Source organism: Hyaena hyaena, unplaced genomic scaffold (assembly GCF_003009895.1).
Source record: "Hyaena hyaena isolate Hyena2069 unplaced genomic scaffold, ASM300989v1 scaffold_58, whole genome shotgun sequence".
Lineage (NCBI taxonomy): Eukaryota > Metazoa > Chordata > Mammalia > Carnivora > Hyaenidae > Hyaena > Hyaena hyaena.
The window spans coordinates 3,281,816-3,303,303 of record NW_024080689.1 but is presented as its reverse complement, the minus strand read 5'-3'; the positions used below and the strand labels follow the sequence as shown (position 1 = coordinate 3,303,303).

At 49.0% G+C, this 21,488-nt stretch overlaps 1 protein-coding gene across 4 annotated transcripts in view; it reads left to right on the top strand.

Moving 5' to 3' along the window:
* The window catches only part of NDEL1 (nudE neurodevelopment protein 1 like 1), a 45,159-nt gene that overhangs the window by 12,685 nt on the left and 10,986 nt on the right, over nt 1-21,488 (top strand). For 2 of the 4 annotated variants that reach the window (XM_039231478.1, XM_039231481.1), the window contains exons 1-6: nt 2,334-2,475; nt 11,150-11,247; nt 13,401-13,554; nt 14,736-14,884; nt 16,696-16,832; nt 18,852-19,025. In XM_039231478.1, the coding sequence (XP_039087409.1) occupies nt 11,162-11,247; nt 13,401-13,554; nt 14,736-14,884; nt 16,696-16,832; nt 18,852-19,025 (700 nt within the window). In that variant the 5' untranslated portion in view covers nt 2,334-2,475; nt 11,150-11,161. Of the gene's footprint in view, nt 1-2,333; nt 2,476-11,149; nt 11,248-13,400; nt 13,555-14,735; nt 14,885-16,695; nt 16,833-18,851; nt 19,026-21,488 lie in introns of those variants that run through there. The other 2 variants (XM_039231479.1, XM_039231480.1) reach the window with 1 other exon arrangement.

Here is a 21,488-nt window from a genome sequence, read left to right as displayed (position 1 = left end):
GCCTGTGCGCACCGCGTCACTTTTGTGTGTGACGTGGCCGGAGCCCAGCATTCTCATTAGCGAGCGTTGACATTGGTGTCCAAACCTCTCCAGAGGCAACTGGTCGACCCCCACTACCCCCAGCGGAAATCGGCCTCTGTTTCCCGAGTCTGAATGAGTTGGTGGCAGGGAAGGTGGGGGTATTTGTGCATCCTCTCAGGGACTGTGATAGTGACCCCTTTAGCTCTATCCCAGAGGGCCTTTGTACCGGGACTCATGCTTCAGCATGAGTCTTAATAGTTTACGAAGGTAGAGAATGGTACAACTTGGCTCTTTTTTTTTTTTTTTTTTTTACTTTCACAAAGCTGATTTTGTAACTTCCGATCGCCTTTAGAGGCTGTCGGTCTTTACTTCTTTATTTTCCCTAGATGGGCATAGTGGAAGCATGGAGCGGGGCAAAGGTTGTTGACTGCTACTTGGGAGAAAGGTCAACAGCACAGAGGAAGGAGATCAGTAAAGGGCGTTGATATTACCGAGAGCCTCGCCAGGCAAAGCCCATTCGCTATGATGGGGCCCATGCATGAGTCCTGACAAACACCAGTGCTAGATCCAGACTGGGTAGGAGGGGGCAGTGGCCTGCAAGATGACGCCAACATTTTCTGCAGGGCCCAGCCTGCCATTAGGTGACTCAGTGCATTTCCCAGGACTTCAGCCAGGAGGCGGGGCCAAGAGTTGCAGACTTGATTTTTTTCCTCTTGGGCTGGGACTGCTCTGTCTTGGCACCGGGAAGGTACAGGAAGGTCTGCCGGCTTAATTAGCTCTTCGCCTGTGATCTCATCGGTCAGAGCAGGGTTTCCGCCAGAGAAGCAGAGTCCCAGACCCTGAGAGAGCTTCCGCAGTGTCCCAGGTCACTGGGCTTGGACAAAGACCTGCTTGGGTTTAAACTAGAGTTTTGCAATGTATACACTCGAGACAATAATTCCAGCCTCACAAGCTGCTTGGGAGGACGGAGGGAGGGAATTGATGTAAAGTACTTAGCACAGTGCTCTAGCCCAATAAATGACAGTTATTATTAATAGGCCCCGTAGTTGAGCCGCAGTGTAATAGTGGTCAATAGTGTGAGTTCTGGAATTAAACAATCCAGATCAGCTGGGTTGGGATCTTGAGTCCTCTCTCTTTTTTTTTTTTCTCTAGTTGACTGACCTTGGGCATCTTCGTTTTTGCTGAGTCTCCGTTTCCTCATTTGTGAAATGGGAATACAAAAGTACCTCTTTCGCAGGGTCATTGTGAGGAGGATGCAAACCGAATTTTGCATAACTGGCATTGTATACATACGGCACAATAAAAGTCAACGACTCTCACAGCCATTATCATGATTTTTTCAACCTCTCACAGCCATTATCATGATTTTTTCAACCTTGCATCTTTCCGAGTCTAGCTCAAGGTACCATCCTTACCCCATTCATCACTTCTCCAGTATTTATGGATTTGGACACGTCTTACAATCCATCTTGCATTGCTTCAGTGTACGTCCATTTCCCCCCAAAACACAACTGGACTTTCCAGACCCACCTTGCCTTCGCCTTGAGGCCTTTCACATCATTATCGTATCCAGAAAACCCACGGGTACTATTCCGTCAGCACTGACATCAGAGAGATAATTACACTGCACATCATACAGTAGAAGTTCCTAGCTTTTTTTTTTTTTTTTTTTTTTTTTAAAACAGCTCTGTTCGAGTTTCCACTCCCCAAGCGGTTTGTATTCCGTTTAACAAATCCGTTCATTTATTCGGCAAGTATTTGAGTGCCCACTCTGGGACCAAGCCACCTGTTGAGATGAGAAAGACCTCGGAGGGTCTCGCTCTTCTAGAATTTACAGTCTGCCGGCGGAAGACAAGCACGGGTGTACAATTTCGGGGGGGGGGTTGTACAAACCGCACCACCGGTCTCAGTGGGAAGGACGAGGGAGACAGGAATACCCTAGGTGGCGGGGGGTGGGCTCGGAGGTGAAATCCGAGCAGAGAGGCGTCGTAACACAAGACACTTGCAGGACCTCGGTGGCTGAAAGGCCGGGAGGCAGGGCGGTCTCACCCCTGCGGGCGTCACTTCCCCGAACCTCACAGCGTCCCCGGGGTAACCGCGGCGTCGCGGGCGCACCTGCGCGGAGGCCCTCTTCCCCCCGCCCTCGCCAGGCTGACGTCAGCGCGCCGGCCCGGCCCGCCCCCTCCGCGTGACGCCATCGCCGCCGCGGCCCCGCCCCGGCCGCCCGCGCGCTGGCGCGCCTGCGCCGGGCCCCGCCCCCGTGCGTCACAGAATGGCCTCGGCCCGCCGGGCGGCCCCTGACGTGTCGGGGAGGAGCCGGGCGCCGAGGTGCGCGGAGTGGAGCTCTGGGCGGCGGAGGGGAGCGGAGCTGAGCGGCTGGGCGGGCCTGGCCAGGCCAGCGGAGCGGAGACGTCGGTCGAGCGGCGGCGAACATGCGCTTTTGACACATTGGAGGTGAGCCGGCGGTGCGGGGCCGCTCCCCAGGGGGCCGGGCGGCGGCGCCGAGGCCTGTCCCCGGGGGTGGGGGTGTGGGGGGGAAGCCTGCCGGGCCCGCGGGCCGGCTGTGAGGCCCCGCGGGGCCGGGCCCGGGCTTCTGGGGGGCTGGCCGGTCCGGGGCAGCTGTTCCAACCGCTCTAACTGACCCCTGCCCGCCCTGGTCCGGGGTGCGGCCCCCGAGGGCGGCCCGGGGGGCTGGGGCGAGGGGGGCGCGGACGCAGGCCGGGACGTGGCACCGGGGCCGGGGCGCTGGTGGCGCTAGGAGTGGCCGGGTCGGAGGTGGCAGCGGCGCGCCCAGCACCCCCCCCCCCCACCCCCCGGGTCCCTTCAGCCTGGAGGGCTGTGCGCTCGGATTCCCAGCTCGCGTGGCCTCTCCCTGCTGGGGGCGACAGCGGAAGCAGCCCACGCCGGGCTCGGGTGGCACTGCCGTGACTCCCCGCCCCTCCTGGAGTTGGGAAAAGTGTCCCCGAAGGGGTTCGGGTTGCTTGTGCTCGCCCTTTTTTTTTTTTTTTTTTTTTGGTGGTGACCGACGAAGTAATCTCTTTTAAGTTTTGCCGGGGAAGCGAGGCTTCTTTGAGTGCGGGCAGGTAAATCCCGGCTCTGTCGCGCCCTGTCGCATTTCAGAACCGTCGTTGCTGTTTGGAACCTCATCGCCCTGCGGTTGTGCCCGACTGTGTTCTCTCGCCGGATAACCGAGAGCGTCCCCGCCGACCCAGGGGGACGTTGAGCCCAGGTGGGGTGGGGGGCGGTGGGTAGTGAGTTCTCCTGGGCTTTGGAGCCTCCCAAGCGGTGTGAATGGCTTCGTGTGGATCACGATTTACTGTCTGTGGGCTCGGAATCACATCTCTGTGTGTGTGTGTGAGTGTGTGATTTTTATACCCTTCTCAACTAGAAAGCAAAGCAGAAGATCTGACTTGCCTAAAAGACGCCAACAGCTAGCAGAAGATTGCGTTCGCCTGTGTTTTGGGCAGATTCACCTGCTCGCTGCTCAGCGGTAGACAAGAGCCTTACTCTGTCTGGAACGTTCATGGGTTGTGCTGGCTAATGGTTTTGTGTCCTCCACTTGTGAACCAGGGTAATTAGTGGCTTCGCTCAATCTCGAAGTGGTGGTGGTGGGGGAGGAATGCAGCATTGAGTCATGGGTTGAAGAGAAGGAACGGGGGAGCTGAGCAAGATCTCTCTTCCGAATTTTTACTAGAATTCATACCTACGATTGAGGGAGTCGAAGTAACCAGAAAAAGTTGGGTTGGCCCTGGCTAGAGGTTGACCTGGTCGGGGGTGGGGGGTGGGGGGCAGTTGTGGAGTCTTCCCAAGCTGTTCTTTTCGGTTCTGTTTTGATTTGTTAAGAAAGTGGAGGTTGGATAAGGGACAGAGTAAGCAGGGACCTCGGTAAAAACTTACATCCTGCTTTCACAACATCTGCCTATCTTATTTTTGTTCTCATCTTAAATCTGAGATAACTGCGGTTACTGACGCTTAAAATTACTTCTGGCATAAGTTCCTGACCACTTCATCAGGTAGAAGAACTTTGACAGTCAGGACTGAAAGGGAGATCATATTTACGATCAACTTTGAGAAGTAAAAAAAAAAAAAAAAAAAATCTGTAAATGTCACCTTTGGGAGAAGTACAAGATTTTGGTTAAAAGGCACGTATTACCTATAGTGAATTCCAAAAGAACCCTCTCAATCTCCTGAGTCCCTAATACAGCTGTTAACAGGATGACAACATCCCAGTAAATTAATTTTCTTATCCCACAGCACAAAAAGTAGGTTCCCTGTAAGTACAGCGTTTTGGACAGGCTGTTTTATACCCAAATGAGCTGATTGGTCAGTTGCTAAATATCCGAAGGTCACATACCGTATGATAACGCCCCCATGTAAAAGTTGTCATCCCTTTGAGATCCGTACCTCATCTGTATGAGACATGACATTGAGGGAAGATTTGGGTAGCCCAGGAGAGGACAAATTTATCTGCTTTCATTTCAGCTTCCTGAGATTATTGCTGTATCATTAATAGCTATGAAAAAAACTTTTTTTTTTTTTTTTTTAAAGCAGTGTAGTTTTCCATATTGGCTAACTTTCTATAGCCTTAGTATCTCCGGTTACATAGTTTCAAGTAACACAGTGAACACACCTTCCCACTGTAACCCGAGGCAAACTGAACAGACTTCGCCTTTATAGTCCCTGAGAAGGTCTTTTGAATATCTGCCGTGGTACCAAATGTTTGTCGTTGGTAAAAGTTCTGATTTCTGGAAAAGGTATTTCTGATGAATAAAATCAGAATGATAAAACGGGATAATACCAATCAGGAAGCAGTAAGAATGCGGTGTGACCACAAAGAAGTAACTGTTTCTTTTTTTCTTTTCTTTCTTTTTTTTATTTTTTTAGTTTCTAATCTGGGTCTTCAGGGCTATTTAAAAAGTTTTAAAAATATTTTCAGTGACGGGGTGCCTGGGTGGTTCAGTCGGTTAAGTGTCCGACTTCGGCTCAGGTCATGATCTCATGGTTCGGTTCGTGGGTTCGAGCCCTGCGTCGGGCTCTGTGTTGACAGCTAGCTCAGAGCCTGGAGCCTGTTTCAGATTCTGTATCTCCCTCTCTCTGACCCTGCCCTGCTCACGCTGTCTCTCTCTCTCTCTCTGTCTCTCAGAAATAAATAAAACATTGAAAAAAATTAAATATTTTCAGTGATGGACTGTGTATACCTTCTGGAAGATTGATTTTTAAGGAATCATTTGCATCTTATAAATTCTGAAGCACGGTAATTTTGTGGTCCTATTTCAAAGGTCCTGTACTAAACAATTTTTTTTCCATTTAACAGAATTTGTGTTGCATTTACTATGTGCCAGGCCCAGTATGAAGTACTTTGCAAATACTAACACACATACTCTTCATAACAACCTTATTTTAATTGTGATCCCCATTGTACAGGTGAGGAACTGGGCCACTGTGGCTGAGTCACTTGCTCAAGGTCACCGAGCTTGTGAGTAGAGTCTGATTCAAACCCAGGCAGTTTGGCTCCAGGATCTAGGCTCTCAGGTACTATGCTGTGTTGTTTCTACCACGTGTTCGTGGGTTAAATGTTTTTAATTGGTTTGTTCTGGAAGAGATGACGGTCACTTTAGTAAAAGTTTCAGGTGTCGATTATACTGTTTGAGGGGCCACTGAGCACCTTGTAGAAGCAGCCTTTAGTTGCAAACATTGGAGTCAGCATTCAGTTCAAATAAGAACCAAGCAAGCAAATAAGAGATGCGTGCGTGCAATAAAAACACACATGAAAGTAAGTTTGCTGGTGTTATTTGGCGCTGAACTAAGCAGATGGACAAGGAGGTCGGACGAAATAGAGCTAGACATTCAAGAAGGTTCGCAGGAAAGTCTATTTAAAACTCGATTCACCAGAGAATACCGATGGAAAAGTTGGTAGTTTTGTGAAGAATGTGGCCCTATTTAAGAACCCCAAATCAGGGACAAATGGATACTTTTTTCCACTCCCAGGTGTAAGTAGATTCCTCAAGGAACAGTGCGAAGTGCTCTTCAATGTCATAACCACGCCTGGCCTTCTGATACCATATAAACGTGCCCGTGCCAACAGAGCAGCCTCGCCCAGAGAAGTTTCACATGGGGCATGTGAATAGTAACATTTTTAGATTAAAAGCCCTGTTGGTAGAAGGATTGGCTCCATGTTAAGATAATTCAGATAAATATTAGTTGCCACGGACAGCGTCTAACGGTCAGTATGAACTTCCGTAAGGACTCCGGCCCCTGGACCACACAGTCCACCCAGAGCAATTGCCGTCGTGGCGAGAGAGTACTGAAAACCTAAGAAGTAGCCTGCCTGTGAATAAAATGTTGAAATACTGAAGGGGCACCGGTCACTCAATTCCAGAAAGGCATGTATGTAATCTAGAGAGGGGCCCAAGCGTGACAGAGAATTACTGAAGGGACCAAGGTGCCTGCCAGGTGACTATCAGCTACAAAGACAAATACTCGCTTTGCGAAGAAGATCAACGCTGAGAAGTATTATCATCAAAGTCTACAAAACTAGGCCCTTAAAAAAATAACACAAACTTGTTCACCAAATCCCAGAACCTTACAAGGGAGCAACATGCAGAAGTTATGGCAATTAAAAAAAATTATTTTTTTAGATGTTTGTTTATTTTTTCGAGGGAGAGAAAGCATGAGCAGGGGAGGGGCAGAGAGGGAGACATAGAATCCGATGCGGGCTCCAGGCTCTCAGCTGTTAGCACAGGGCCCGACGCGGGCCTTGAACCTATGAACCAGGAGATCAACCTGAGCTGAAGTTGAACACTTGACCAACTGAGCCACCCAGGTGCCCCGAAAGTTATAGCAAATTTAAGAGCAAAAATAGGAAACTCACTGATGGCTATAAAATATGGAACTTGTCTCAATTGCATAAAATAATGTAAATCAGCAAATTAAACATTTTAGACTTGAAATCTTTTAAAAAATTTTTTAATAAAAGTTTTAAATGTTTTTATTTCTGAGAGAGAGCACGAGCGCGTGAGTGTGAGCAGGGGAGTGTCAGAGAGAGAGGGAGACACAGAATCTGAAGCAGGCTCCAGGCTCGGAGCTGTCTGCACAGAGCCCGACATGGGGCTCGAACCCACGAACTGCGAGATCATGACCTGCGCTGAAGTTGGATGCTTAACTGACTGAGCCACCCAGGCGCCCCTAGACTTGAAATCTTTAAAAATGTTGTATATAAAGCTTAGAACTTCCTAGCACTGTGTTTTCATTTCTCTGGAGTTTTTACTTTTCTTTTTTTTTGAAAAGATTTTAAGTAATTTCTATACCCAGCATGGGGCTTGAACTCACAACCCCAAGATCTGAGAGTCGCGTGCTCTCTTGAGCCAGCCAGTGTTCCTGCTTGTTTTCTTACTGACACAGGTGTTCCTTCCAGCCTCCCACTCAGGCGGCCTGTTCCTGGGGATTCCTCCTGTTTTCTGGCGCCTCCATCTGGCCGAGTTAGTCCCCTGGCCTGATGGACGGGGTCATCTGGGCACCTGTGTTTGCAGTGGTGCCTTGGAGCCGCTGTTTCGTGCTGCCCAGCGCAGGGCCCGGCTCTCTGTCCTCTGGAACTGCCTCAGGAAGTGTGTGGGAAGTAACCCCCTGAGTTCTGGTCTGAGAAAAAACTCTCATTGTCTCCGTTTACCGGTTTCCTCTCTGTTCAGTAGGATTTTCTTACGCTGCGGGGCTTTCCTCATTTGTCTGGCGGTCCTTGGTTGTCCAAGATAGTGACCATTTTAGGTGGCAGGTGCGTGGTGGCGTCTCCAAGCTGCCCCCCCCCCCCCCCCCCCCCCCCCCCCCCCCCCCCCCCCCCGCCGTAAGTCCCAGAAGCTCCCTGTTCTACGGTGTGGAGCCTGTTGGGAGCTTTTTAAGTGACTGTGAACATGGCTTGGCAGTGCATCAGACTGGTAATTCTGTCTAGCCAAGAGTGATAGGTTTTATAATCTCATTTAATTCGTGGTAGGAATAAGCTACTCACAAATCTTTTTACTTAGCCATTCCCGAAATAGGAATTTAGATAGTAATAAAGGAAAGCGGTACTTTGGAAAGTAAAGAGGGAATAATGAAAGAAAGGTTAGAAGTCAATTCGAGTATTTGTTGAATTTTTACTGTGTCCCATGTTTCTGGTGATGCAGAAGGGATTTATAAATAAGACACTGATCCTGCGCTCCAGGAAGTAGCTAGAGAAACTTAACCTTTCATATTTTCAAATATTTATTTGAGATAGAATAGGTAGCAACACACCTTACTACTTGTGTCCATCTGATCTTCATAACATTTTGCCAAACCGTCATTTAATCGGATGGTGTATTAAAAAACCAATGTTTGAGTTGCCATTGTTTAAGTGACATCTATCCAAAATTGAAGACCCGTGCCCAAGGGCTTCTTTAGGGCTGGATTCGTAGATTTCAAATGTAATCAACATTTTTGGGGACCATTTTGGGAAAGACCTTATGTAGAGCATTCAGAGGACACAGCGATTGTCGCCTCACATTGGGATGCATGTTCTCTCTCTCTCACATCTCATCTCATCTTCTCTCTCTCTGTCTCTCTCTCTCTGTCTCTCTCTCTCTCTCTGTCTCTCTCTCTCTCTCTCTCTCTCTCTCTGTCTCTCTCTCTCTCTCTCTCTCTCTCTCTCTCGCTGCAGTTATATCTTAACCTGGGTTGTTAACGCGAAATAGGTCCTTCCCCTAAAGTGATGTAGGCAGGAACTCTCCAGAGTTACTGATACCACATGGTGATGCCTTCAGGGGCTTCAGATGTTCTTTTGAGATACAGATACTTCTGGACTGGCCGCATAGTTCACGCCTTACAAATCGCAGCTACAGATAAGGCTGCCCCTACAGCTGGGAGAATGGAGTGGGGACGGGGAGCTTGGATAAAGGGGTATGATTATAAAAATAACCAGCCGTATTTACTAATCAATGCACCTACTTGAGGAAACCTCGGCCATCTAGTCCAGACTCTAATTAGATGAAAAAACGGAGACGTAAGAAGTTAAGCAGATCACATAAGGAGTTTAATGGCAGAATCAGCCCTGGGGCCCGGTCTCAGCAGGACTCCCTTGCTTGCATTTTAATGTGCTGTTGGGCCATCAGGGCATCTCCAAGGGCAGTAACACAGATGGAAGTGCCAGCGGAGGGTGATGGCGTTTGAGGAGGGGCGCTTGGCGCACTCAGCGCTTCTTCAGTGCTTCACAAGGTCTCATACGCTCAGGGAACTAGGCACTGAGTACTTTCTCCGACAAAGTGTTATGCTTGGTGCCATGAAGGGAGGAGGAGTGTGTCAAGAATCTATCTGTTTTCAAAGAACTCTTAGGCTGATTGGTGATTTCAGATAATTGGGAGATTGACTAACATGTTGGAAGTAGTACTTGGCGGCGTGGTCAGGAGAGTTTGAAACAGGAAATTGCAGTTGGCCTCGAACCAAGTGTATGAAGTTGTGTGTTAATATTATTCCATGAGAAATCACTCTTGTACCTCTTTCGTGTACCCAGCCTGAAGTTGGAGTTCCCTGCCTGTGACTTCTGCTCAGATTTGATGAGTGGATCGTGCTCCGTGAGCTCACATTCTCTACAACCCCAAGTGTCTATTCATTCGATTCTAAAGCTGGTCTTTAGTCCTTGCTGCTAGTATGAAGTAGGTTGATTTTGGTTTAATTTAGTTAATAGTATTGAGTATCTGCTATTGTGCAGGCATTGTGTTGGGGTAGAAGTAAGAACTATACACAGCCTAATGGCTTAAGCAAACGCATTACTTTTGGTACGTGTGGTACGTCTATTCAGGAAAGCAAGTGGAGGTACAGTGGTTGACAGGAGTGGGGGGGGTTTAGTGCTGTCTGGGTGAGGACAGAAAGGCTTTCTGCAGGAGATGGCAGCTAGGTTCGAAAGGACAAGTAAGCCCTTTCTGAATGCACAAGGAAGGGAGAGCCATTCTAGGAGGAGGAAACGTCCAGCATGACCCCACAGAATGTCGTATTAGGAACAGTGTGTTGTTGGAATATAAAATGGGGTGCTTGGGGAGGGGTCGTAGGGGGTAAGACGCTCCAGTTACCAATGCAGAGTGAGCCCAACGACCTTGGTGTTTCATTTTCTGGCCAGAGTTCTTAGATAGTCCACATCCGAAGTTAACTGAATAGATACTCCCCTCCCCCAGTGCTGTGGCGAGCAAACAAGAGAGAACCTTGAAGTTGGGGGATTAGTGAACTTAGGACGAAGCTTTGGGCTTGAAAGAAGTGTAATCATAGTAAAGTATTGAGAGTGTGGTACCCGATTTCCTAGTATGGTCACTTGGCACGAGATGTTCCAGATGGGTCTGTTGAAGCAATTATGCAACAGAGGCCATGCAGTAGTAGCATCTGCTCGAGCAGTAAACTTGGGTCTGTCACCCGGTTCCCAGAAGCCCAGCCGGCTGTAAGGTCATTGCGGGAGCCTGGTGCTCGGGACGATTCTGCTGGGCCAATTCCTGCACAGCCAACGGCTTTGACCCGGAGTGTCCTGTGTGCCTTTATGCCAGAGCACTTTGTCGATCTCCTCTCCTGTCATGACTTTATCCAGAACGTTGGGGGTCCCGGAGGTTGGGGCAGTAAGATATTTGTGTGTCTGAGTTACAATAGTTAATCACTCTCAGACTCTGTCATGTTTAACTCCAAGATGTGGCAGATTTCACATTGTTCCAGATTTTATATTTTTATTTAGATTCTGATCTCTATATATTGTTTTTAAAACTTTTAAATTTCATATGATTTTTTTTTAATTGCTGTCAGTTATCTATTTATCAATTTATTGTAAGCTCCCTGCCCAGTGTGGGACTTGAACTCATGACCTGAGATCAAGTTGCATGCTCCACTGACTGAGCCAGCCAGGTGCCCCTGTTCCGTATTTAAAAGTTTGTCTTCAGGCGTATCTGGGTGGCTCAGTCTGCTAAGCGTCAGACTTTGGCTCAGGTCATGATCTGCCAGTTCATGGGTTCGAGCCCCGCATCGTGCTCTGTGCTGACAGCTCAGAGCCTGGAGCCTGCTTTGGATTCGGTGTCTCCCTCTCTCTCTCTGCCCCTCCTCCCTCAAAAAAATTAAGAAACATTAAAAGTTTGTCTTTAATATTTCACAGGATTTCTTGATCATGGATGGTGAAGATATACCAAATTTTTCAAGTTTAAAGGAGGAAACTGCTTACTGGAAGGAACTTTCCTTGAAATATAAACAAAGGTAATATTGAAAAGCATCCTGAAAACAGGGGAAGGCATTTGGAATACCAGGGCCAGCATGTGCAGATATATGTATATTTGAACATAAAGCCAAATATAGAGTTTCAGGGTTAGGTTTGGGATTCTGGAAATAGTCATAGCATTGCTTGTATTTGAACAGTATAAAACTGCCATAAAATTTTATTACTCAAATTACTAAAATAGTAAGAAAACTTCCTGTGTGTGATTCCTTCTGGAAGCTGGCCTCCTCTTACATTTGGCCTGCTGTGCATGTGCTGATTCTGCCTTGTCCTTCGGTCTTCTGGACACTGTGATGCACTGTGCAGGGCCCCACACAGAGGCTAGGTCTCTTCAGGCAGGTGCGAGCAGTGTTTGGGGCCAGCAGAGCTTTGGACGGAGGGGAGAGCATTTCATAACATCTCAGTTATTTGGATTAGTTGGGGAAGCTTTTTACATAATATTACCTTTTAAGCACCAAATTTGTCTTAGATTTGTCTTTATTTTTTATTTCTTTTTATTTTTAGAGCAAGAGAGTGCAGGTGGGGGAGAGGGGCAGAGAGGGGGAGAGAGAGAGAGAGAGAGAGAGAGAGAGAGAATCTTAAGCAGGCTCCGTGCTCTGTGCGGTGGTCGATGCGGGGCTCGATCCCATTACCTTGGGATCATGACCTGAGCTGAAATCAGGAGTTGGATACACAACTGACTGAACCACCCAGGTGCCCCTCATTTCTTTTTAAAATGCACTTTAACACACACACACTCTTTTGAGCTTTGGTTTATAGAGCTTGTTAAGCCTTATCAAACCTTTTATTGCTGTTTTGTTGTTGTTGTTGAAGCCAGGTAGATTGTGCCGGTGAGCAGGGAATGGGTCTGTTTATGGCAGACGCTCTGAATCTATTTTGTGCCGCAGATGCCTTAATAGGCTGGGGAAACCTGTGCACCGCTTCCCAGAATGATGTGTTTTTGTTTGTGTGTTTGTTTTGCTTTAAATATTTATTTTGAGAGCGAAGGAGAGAGGGCATCCCAAGCAGGCTCCATGCTGTCAGCACAGAGCCTGACGCAGGGCTCAGTCCCAGGAACCACGAGATCACGACCTGAGCTGAACTCAGGAGCCGGGTGCTTAACTGAGCCACCCAGGCGCCCCAGAATGATGTTTTTCAATGGATAAGATTAAATAATAGAATTATGAAGGAAGCCAATTGTATTGCAAAACGCTGATAGTACTTTGTGGCCCAGTAACTTGAGTTTCTTTTTTTTTTTTTTAAATTTTTATTTATTTCTAGGAGAGAGAGAGAGACAGCGCGAGCAGGGGAGGGTCAGAGAGAGAGGGAGTCACAGACTGAAACAGGCTCCAGGCTCTGAGCTGGCAGTCAGCACAGAGCCCGACACGGGGCCCGAACCCACGAACCGTGAGATCATGACCTAAGCGAAAGTCGGACGCTTACCCGACTAAGCCACCCAGGCGCCCCAATTTGAGTTTCTTTATTAATTTCTTAGATAAGAAAGATCTAGGGGCCGGCCACCTGGGGGCTCAGTCGGTTAAACAGCTGACTGGCTCAGGTCATGATCTCGTGGTTCATGAGTTTGAGCCCCGTGTCGGGCTTTCTGCTGTCATGTAGAGCCCGCTTTGGATCCTCCGTTCCCCAATCTCTCCCTCCCAAGCTCATGCTCGCTCGCTCTCAGAAATAAATAAAACATTTATTTTATTTTATTAAAAATTAAAAAAATGTTTTATTTATTTCTGAGAGAGAGAGACAGTGTGAGCAGGGGAGGTACAGAGAGAGAGGGAGATACAAAATCTGAAACAGGCTCCAGGCTCCAAGCTGTCAGCACAGAGCCCGACGCGGGGCCCGAACCCATGAACTGTGAGATCGTGACCTGAGCCGAAGTCGGATACTTAACCGACTGAGCCCCCCAGGCTCCCCTCAACAATAAATAAACAAACAGAAGATCTAGGGGTGGGTGTGTAAAACGTGAGTCCTTTTGGGCCCTTTTAAGTCACTTTCACTGGCCCCCGAGTCTAGAACCTGCCACATGAGACAGGTTGTCCCCGCTGTGTGGGGCGGGTCCGGGCAGGGTCATTGGACGGCCTGGGGCTGCCTTCTCGGGGCCGTGGGGCTGCTCCTGTCACCTCCTGTCCCGCTCTGTCCGCGGCAGCTTCCAGGAGGCTCGGGATGAGCTAGTTGAGTTCCAGGAAGGCAGCCGGGAACTGGAAGCCGAGCTGGAGGCGCAGCTGGTGCAGGCGGAGCAGAGGAACCGGGACCTGCAGGCGGACAACCAGAGACTGAAGTATGAAGTGGAGGCTCTCAAGGTAACCTCGGTGGTGGGCGCTGCGGCCCAGCGCTGCCTTCTGTTCACGTGAGAAGTGCGGTGTCGTGGGGGAACTGAAGAGCAGCAGGCAGGGAAGAAAAAAAAGACTTCAAGTGGGTTTTTGGAATACACTTTTCTTTCGTGGAACCGAGGGGAAGGGGCTTGGGAGCTTAGGCGCTCACTTGCAGACCCTGCGGCTGTCCCGGCTTGAGCGGTCACGTTCTCTTAGTACGTGGTCATCCCTGTCGGTTTCCAGAGCTGCCTGGGTTGCCCGAGACTGCCCCCCTCGGCGGCCCTGTAAACGTATTTCATATGAAATCTGTGTCTATTCCTTTATTGTTAGTCACCTCTTTAGTTTTGAGGTTCAGCTGGGGTTAAAATCCCCTTTAAAAAGGGATTTCTAGGAGTTAAAGGATTAACCCCCCCTTGTTGCTGTCCATCAGCTGCCTTAGCCAAGTGCTTGAGGGTTTCCGAACCTGGGGGTTGGGGGTTGGGATTACTGTGTGGGGAGGGTGGGGATGGTGGGTGAGAGCTGGGGTAGTGGGGCTCTGGGTGGTGGTCCCTGCTCCGTGCTCACCCGGGCTGCGTTTAGCCTGAGGACCTGGAATTCACCCCCCTCCCTGGGGGCGGGGCTGAGGCATTGGTTTCCCTATTTTACTTCTTTTCAGAAAGATCATTATTAGATTTCTTTCTTTCTTTTTTTTTTTTTTTTACATATTGTGTGTGTGTGTGTGTGTATGTTTTAATGTTTTATTTATTTCTGAGAGAGAGACAGCATGAGCAGGGGAGGGTCAGAGAGAGAAGGAGACATAGAATTCGAAATAAGCTCCAGGCTCCGAGCTGTCAGCACAGAGCCCGACGCAGGGCTCGAACCCATGAACCGTGAGATCATGACCTGAGCTGGAGTCGGACATTTCACGGACTGAGCCCCCTAGGCGCCCCTGTTAGATTTCTTTCTGAGAGGAGAATGGCTGACTCTCTAAATTTACGAGTTGAGGTGCTTGGAATGAATGCGTCCTTTTTTTTTTTTTTAAAATATTGTGAGGAGGAGAGGGGTACCATCACCCCAGATTGTGGGCGAATTCCTGGGATCCCTGCACCCCATAGCTTGGGTTCCTTCCTTTACTAAGGAAGACTCCGTGTTAATAGCACACACTTTGCTTCCTGCACCCGCGCCTTCAGGAGAAGCTCGAGCACCAGTACGCACAGAGCTACAAGCAAGTGTCACTGCTGGAAGATGACTTAAGTCAGACTCGGGCCATTAAGGAGCAGTTGCATAAGTACGTGAGGGAGCTGGAGCAGGCCAACGACGACCTGGAGCGAGCGAAAAGGTGAGTGGCTGCCGTGCGCTCGTGTACAGCGAACAGACACGGGGCCGGTGCTGGGGCTCTGTCCACACGCAGTGCGGCCCGTCACCCAGATCTTGGGCCCAGATCATGGCCGCCTGGCAGTTCACATCGCCTGTAACCGCCACGCCGACTGGTGCGAATCCTTGTCTCTCCAGATTGTCCTGCGTTTTTTTGTTTTTAACCACGTCTCCTTTGTTCCTCGGTCTTTCCCTCTGTGCGCTCAGTCCTGCCACACTCTTTGCAGGCCCCACAGCTTCTGCCCGAATTCTTTGCTCCTCCTCATTTTCTTCAGTTGAAATACTGACCGATGGATTTTCTCAGAATACCGCTTTCGCCACGATCTCCCGCACAGCCCGGAGCGGCTCGCTGTTACCGCTGCTGCGCTTTTCTCTAATCTACCATTAAGTTGTTCTGAGCCCTTCCAAGCTCAGTTCCTGTTACTTGACAATCACTGTCTGGTAGTTCTTTCCTTATAGTCCGAGGGACTCTTACATGCTTGGCTTGATGCTAGAGCCGAGGGCACAGAGGTAAGCTGGCTGCTGCCCTTGGCTGGGACAGATGTGGACCTTTCACACAGTCAGTATGAGTGAAGAGAGTGTCCAAGCGGCTGCAGCGCACAGCGGAGGGAGCCGCTGAGTTTGCCCGGGGAGCTGGGGCAGCCTTTGCTGGTGTCCAAGCTGGAGTCTGCAAGGAGGGAGGAGGCTCAGGACATGGGCATGTCTCACTTTGATGGATGCGGTGGAGACTGTGTGGCCGCACAGCGGGAGATGGAAGGTGGGCGGGGCCAGATTGGGAAGAAACTTGTGTGCTGTAGAGACAATGAGGACCTCGTTAAGAATTAAAAAAAAAAAATTTTTTTTTAATGTTTTATTTATTTCTGAGAGAGAGAGAGCATGAGCAGGGGAGGGTCAGAGAGAGAGGGAGACACAGAATCTGAAACAGGCTCCAGGCTCTGAGCTGTCAGCACAGACCCTGACGCGGGGCTCGAACCCACAAACCGTGAGATCATGACCTGAACCGAAGCTGGACGCTTAACTCACTGAGCCACCCAGGCGCCCCTTAATAAGAATTTTTTAAACAAAGGAGGGACATCAGATTTTGATACGAGGGTAACATTGAGGAACTGGAAGTAGGGAGGAGGACCCTCTAGGAGTGATCCAGGTGATGGGTGAAGAATTAAGCCAGGAGCCGAAGGCTGGGGGAGAGCAAGTGGAATTGAGAGACGTTTTGACAGTTGCTAGGATTTGATCAAATTGGCCACAGGCATTAGGAGTTCTAACGTGAGGCTGGGGAATTTTACTTCTGCAGCAGGCAGCACATAGTGGGCAGGGGGCACGTAGTAGGTTCATGTTAATGTTTGGTGAATAAATGAACACGATGAGAAATGCAGGAGGAAGAGTCAATGGAGCGGGACCTGGGACTTTGTGTTTTAAACAAATTTTTAATTCGTGTACTTTCAAATTGTTGGACCGTTTTCTTCTTGAAAGCATGTCAACCTGACTGTTGTGTGTTTACAATCCAGTGGAGAGGATAATGTGTAATAGGTGGCCTCCCTTTAAGGAACCGTAAGGAATTTCGGTGGGAATTTAAGAGAATATATTGAATGGCCCAGACTAGAAGCAGAGATACCAAGTGCCACCAGAGGTCAGAAGGGGCTGAGATCATCCCTCACCCGGGCCAGGCTTTCTAGGTCAGGAAGTGGCATGAGCTAAACGGACCGTTTCCTTTTGTATTAGCTGTTTGCACGCTATTTATTTAATTCATGGACTCCATTTTTTTTTTTTTTTTTTTAGAGCAACAATAGTGTCACTGGAAGACTTTGAACAAAGGCTAAATCAGGCCATTGAACGAAATGCATTTTTAGAAAGTGAACTTGATGAAAAGGAATCTTTGTTAGTCTCTGTACAGCGGTTAAAGGATGAAGCAAGAGGTAAACGTACAGCTTGAAGAACACTCTCTCCTTCCCTGTCCCTAAGCCCGGGTGTAAGGAGCCCCATGAGCAACGCTGAAGGCTGGATGCATGAGTATCCTTTCGTCAGACACCGCGCTCTGTGCTTTTAGTCTCTCAGTACCGACATCGTCAGCTCAAAGAAGTAGGCAGTATTATCCCTACCTTTCAGTTCAGAAAACTGAGGCATAGAGCATTGGAGTTTTGTCCAGGGTCTTAGAGCTTTTCAGTTGGGATTCAAACCCCTGTCTGGTTTCCAAAACCTTAACCGCCACCACTGTGCGTGTCCTGCTTGGTTGGCTTGGGTTGTTACGCACATAACAACACTGCGCCTGTGCACATCTTGTAAAGAGCCTTTTTTTTTTTTTTTTTTTTAAATTTCTGAGAGAGAGAGAGCGTGAGCAGGGGAGGGTCAGAGAGAGTGGGAGACACAGAATCGGAAGCAGCTCCAGGCTCTGAGCTGTCAGCACAGAGCCCGATGCAGGGCTTGAACCCACGAATCGTGAGGTCATGTCCTGAGCTGAAGTCGGACACTTAACCAACTGAGCCCCCTGGGCGCCCTGAGACTCTTTTCTTAATAATCTGCGTTCTGCCATGTATTAAACAAAAGAGGGAGGGAGGGGGAATTTTAAAAGGAAAGGGTGTATTCCCTGTGTGCACAGTGTGTACAGCAGCGGACGTCCCAGTCCCCGGCGGCGCCATTCGTCCCTCTGTGTCTGTGAACCTGACCTCTCTGGTGACGTCCCCGGATCACACGGTGTCCATCCTCCTGTGACTGGCGTGGTTTCGCTCTGCGTGGTGTCCTCGAGGCACATCCCCGCAGTAGCACGTGTCAGAATTTCTTCCTCCTTAAGTCTGAATAAGATCGCATTATGGGCATGGACTACCTTCTCTTTATGCATTTACCCCTGGGTAGACATTTGGGTGTGTGCCCGGAGTGGGATAGCTTTGTGTCCTTTTTTTTTTTTTTTTTTAACCGTAAGCGTTAGGTCAGTTGCACAACTGGGGAATAAAATGTTAACTTTGGCTTAAAAACTCTAGATTTGAAAGCAAAAAAAATTGCGACTGTTTTGACTACTTCCTTTCTACAACAGAATACTGTATTTTGAAAATTAATAAGAAATACCAACACCTTTAAAATTCTAAAAATGTACTTTGTTGATTTTGCAGTAATCCCCAAAGAGCATTGTTTCAGGATGAAAGCAAAATGAGTTGAAAAGAGTATTTATTTCTGTGCCCTGTAGGTTTGTGTGAGTTTTGGTTCGGCCTCCGTCCTGTTTCTTTCTGCCTGTGAGCAGAGTTCACTGCCCTCTCTCAGGTTACAGCATTTGTGTCGGTCTAGCGGGTTTTCTTTTCTGTTTAAAAAAAATTTTTTTTTAATGTTTCTTATTTTTGAGAGAGAGAGAGAGACAGCATGAGCAGGGGAAGGTCACAGAAAGAGAGAGAGATACAGAATCCGAAACAGGCTCCAAGCTGTCAGCCCAGAGCCCAACGCGGGGCTCGAACCCACGAACCATGAGATCATGACCTGAGCCAAAGTCGGACACTCAACTGACTGAGCCCCCCAGGCGCCCCAGAATGTTTTAGTTCTAAAAGGTCATTTAGGCGGTAGGGTGGTGGGGCGCCTGGGGGGCTCAGTTGGTTAAGCGTCCGACTTCGGCTCAGGTCATGATCTCACGGTTCGTGGGTTCGAGCCCCGCGTCGGGCTCTGTGCTGACAGCTTGGAGCCTGGAGCCTGCTTTGGATTCTGTGTCTCCCTCTCTCTGTGACCCTGTTCATGCTGTCTCTCTCTCTCTCAGAAATAAATAAATAACATTAAAAGAAAATTTAGATGGCAGGGTGGTCATTCTTATACCCCGAGACATAAAAAGTATTAAATAGGAAACTCACTTTTGAGCACTAGTGATTTAGGAAGACTGTCTTTGTGGCATTTCAGACATGACTTTGCTGGGCGTGTGCGCTTCCTGGAGTGAGTGCTCTTACCTGGGTGTCATTTTGCAGATTTAAGGCAAGAGCTGGCAGTTCGGGAGAGACAGCAGGAAGTCACCCGGAAGTCAGCGCCCAGCTCCCCCACCCTGGACTGTGAGAAGATGGACTCTGCTGTGCAGGCATCGCTCTCCTTGCCGGCCACGCCTGTTGGCAAAGGAACGGAAAACACTTTTCCTTCACCCAAAGGTTTGTGCTGTCCCGGCTTTCTGAGCCCGTGGTACATTAGCGCCCAAGGGGGCTCTGTCCCGGTGTGCGGTGACTGCAGATTAGAAGCTGGTGGAACCCGGCAGCCGTGGAGCGGAGGAAGGGGCTGGCATCCTGGGCGGCTCCTGGTGGGGCCCACAGCGGTGGTGCCTGCGGGTCCGCCGAGGGCAGCTTAGTATGTTGAGGTTTTAAGAGGTTGCAGGTTTTTCAATGCAGTGTTGAATACAGGTTCATGTTGAAAAATTGGAAGGAAAAAAAAACGACCCATCTGCAGCCTAACCACGTAAAGGTGGCTTCTGTTAGCGCGGAATTTTTTTTTTCCGCCGAGTGTGTGTGTTTGCCTGTGCACGCCGCCTCGTCCTGTGCAGGCTCGGGGACCGTGTTCAAATATGGTTTCAGTTTTTGTGCCGCTTAACATATCACCAAAGACTGGAGGCCTTTATATGCAGCGTGGAGAGAGCCTCCCTCAGTTACCATGTGGCTCAGGTGCGCGTGGCCTGTCCCATGCCTCGGTGGCTGCCATTTTCAGAGGTGACATTTGGAGTAACCCAGGTGGGGGTGGAGTGGGCATCACGGTGGGGGTGGAGCAGGCAGGGTGCAGGCGGAGCGGGCATCAGGGTGTGTGGGTGGAGCGGGCATCGGTGCAGGCGGAGCGGGCATCAGGGTGGGGGTGGAGCGGGCATCGGTGCAGGCGGAGCGGGCATCAGGGTGGGAGTGGGGGTGGAGTGGGCGTCAGGAACTCGCGCTGTCCATTTTGGAGAATGGCTGCTTGAGTATGAGGATCCCAACATTGGAAAACGAACAAAAGTTTGCTTCTCGGTACTGATAGAACTGTGCGGCCAAGTTGTGAAAATTCTTCAGTTGAGCCCTAGTCAGAAGGTCAGGGGCTTCAGTGTAGGTGAGACCCAGACAGGCGCACGTGCGGTCATAGCTCACTGAGTTTTCGGTCAGGGACTTGGCTGCGGTGAGCGGGGCGAGGTCAGTGGGACACAGAGCCTGCCTGCCCTGGCAGAGGATTAAGATCTGTCACCGCCAAGGCAGTGCTATTTGTCCGAGTCATCTGGGCATTTTCAGACTGTGACTGAGAGTGTGCACTTTCACCAGCCTGAAAGCTGCCACGAGCCAGATCGCTGCGCTTGCGTGACTGATAAGTCCGCGCAGACCCAGCGAGAAGCCGGAGATGAGAGAAATCCATGCAAGGTTGAAGGGCTGTTCTCTAAGAAGTGGTCTGTCTTTAATTGCATTTTATTGATAGCTGTGCCTGTTTCCCAAAAGCATCTAAGACATCTTCCCATAAAGGCACAGATTTAATAATTTGAGGACAATAGGGAAAAACGAGATCTGGAAATCTCTGCCGAGTAAAGTACAGTTTATTGGTGTCCTGGTGAGCATGTGTTCTGAGCTATGTGTTATTCTAGATGCCAGGCGTCTGGTGGTGAATGGGACCGAGTCCCTGCCTTCAGCTAGATTGTGTTCTGGAGGACAAGGACATTGAGCAGCTGCAGCAACAAAGCATTTACATGCTGATTAGCGCTCCGTAAAAACAGCATAGAGAATAACAGCTAACATTTATTGAGTGCTTCTTATGGGCTAGGTGTTTCAAAAGTGTATTCACTAATTTAAACTTCACAACAATTTCGAAGTGCTAGCCCTCTTCTACACGCGGGCAGCTTCCTAAAGCTCACACAGTTACTAGGTGGCAGAGAGGGGTTTGTATCTAGCAGGTAAGCCCAAGAGCTCTTAACCGTGGTAGGTATTATCTCAAAAATAAATGGAAGAAATGTGCATGGCTGAAAACCTTTGCTGAGGGGTGTGCAAGAGGGTGTACATAAATATCACACAGAGTAACCCCCATTCTGCGTGGGGAGGCTGTTGGAACATCCGTTGTCCCCAAATCGATCAGTAATTTAAATTGCTAATGAAAATCCTAAGGGGGGTCTTTTAAGTTGGCAAGGTGATTTTAAAGTTACTCTGGAAGAGGGAGTGTGTCAAGAAAAGGTTGAAATAGGTTAATAAGAACAGGCTTTTCCCTTCAAGACAGCAGAGTATGTTTTAAGGCTGTAATAACAAAAGCGGACTATTTCTGGTGGAATAGTCTAATAATTTAATGGAGCTAAAACGTGTAGGGAATTCAGTATATGAAAAGTGCCATTTCAGGTGAGCCGGGTTTCACAGGGTGATATTAGGACAGTTGCTATCCATTTGAAAAAAGCTTAAGAGATTTGCTGGATTAAATGATCTAAATGTTAAAAAAAAAAAAAAAATCAGGAAAACCTAAGGAGAGGAACAGTTTTATGCTGCCGAGGTGAAGAAGCCCAGGCTCCCGCCACCAAAACAAAAGGTTTGGAAGACAAAGGTCACGCTGAGAAGTACAGACTCAGAAGGCGAGGGCGGATGTCTGCCTGGCGAGGGCAGATGACCCAGTGGGTAAAGTGCGGAGGATAG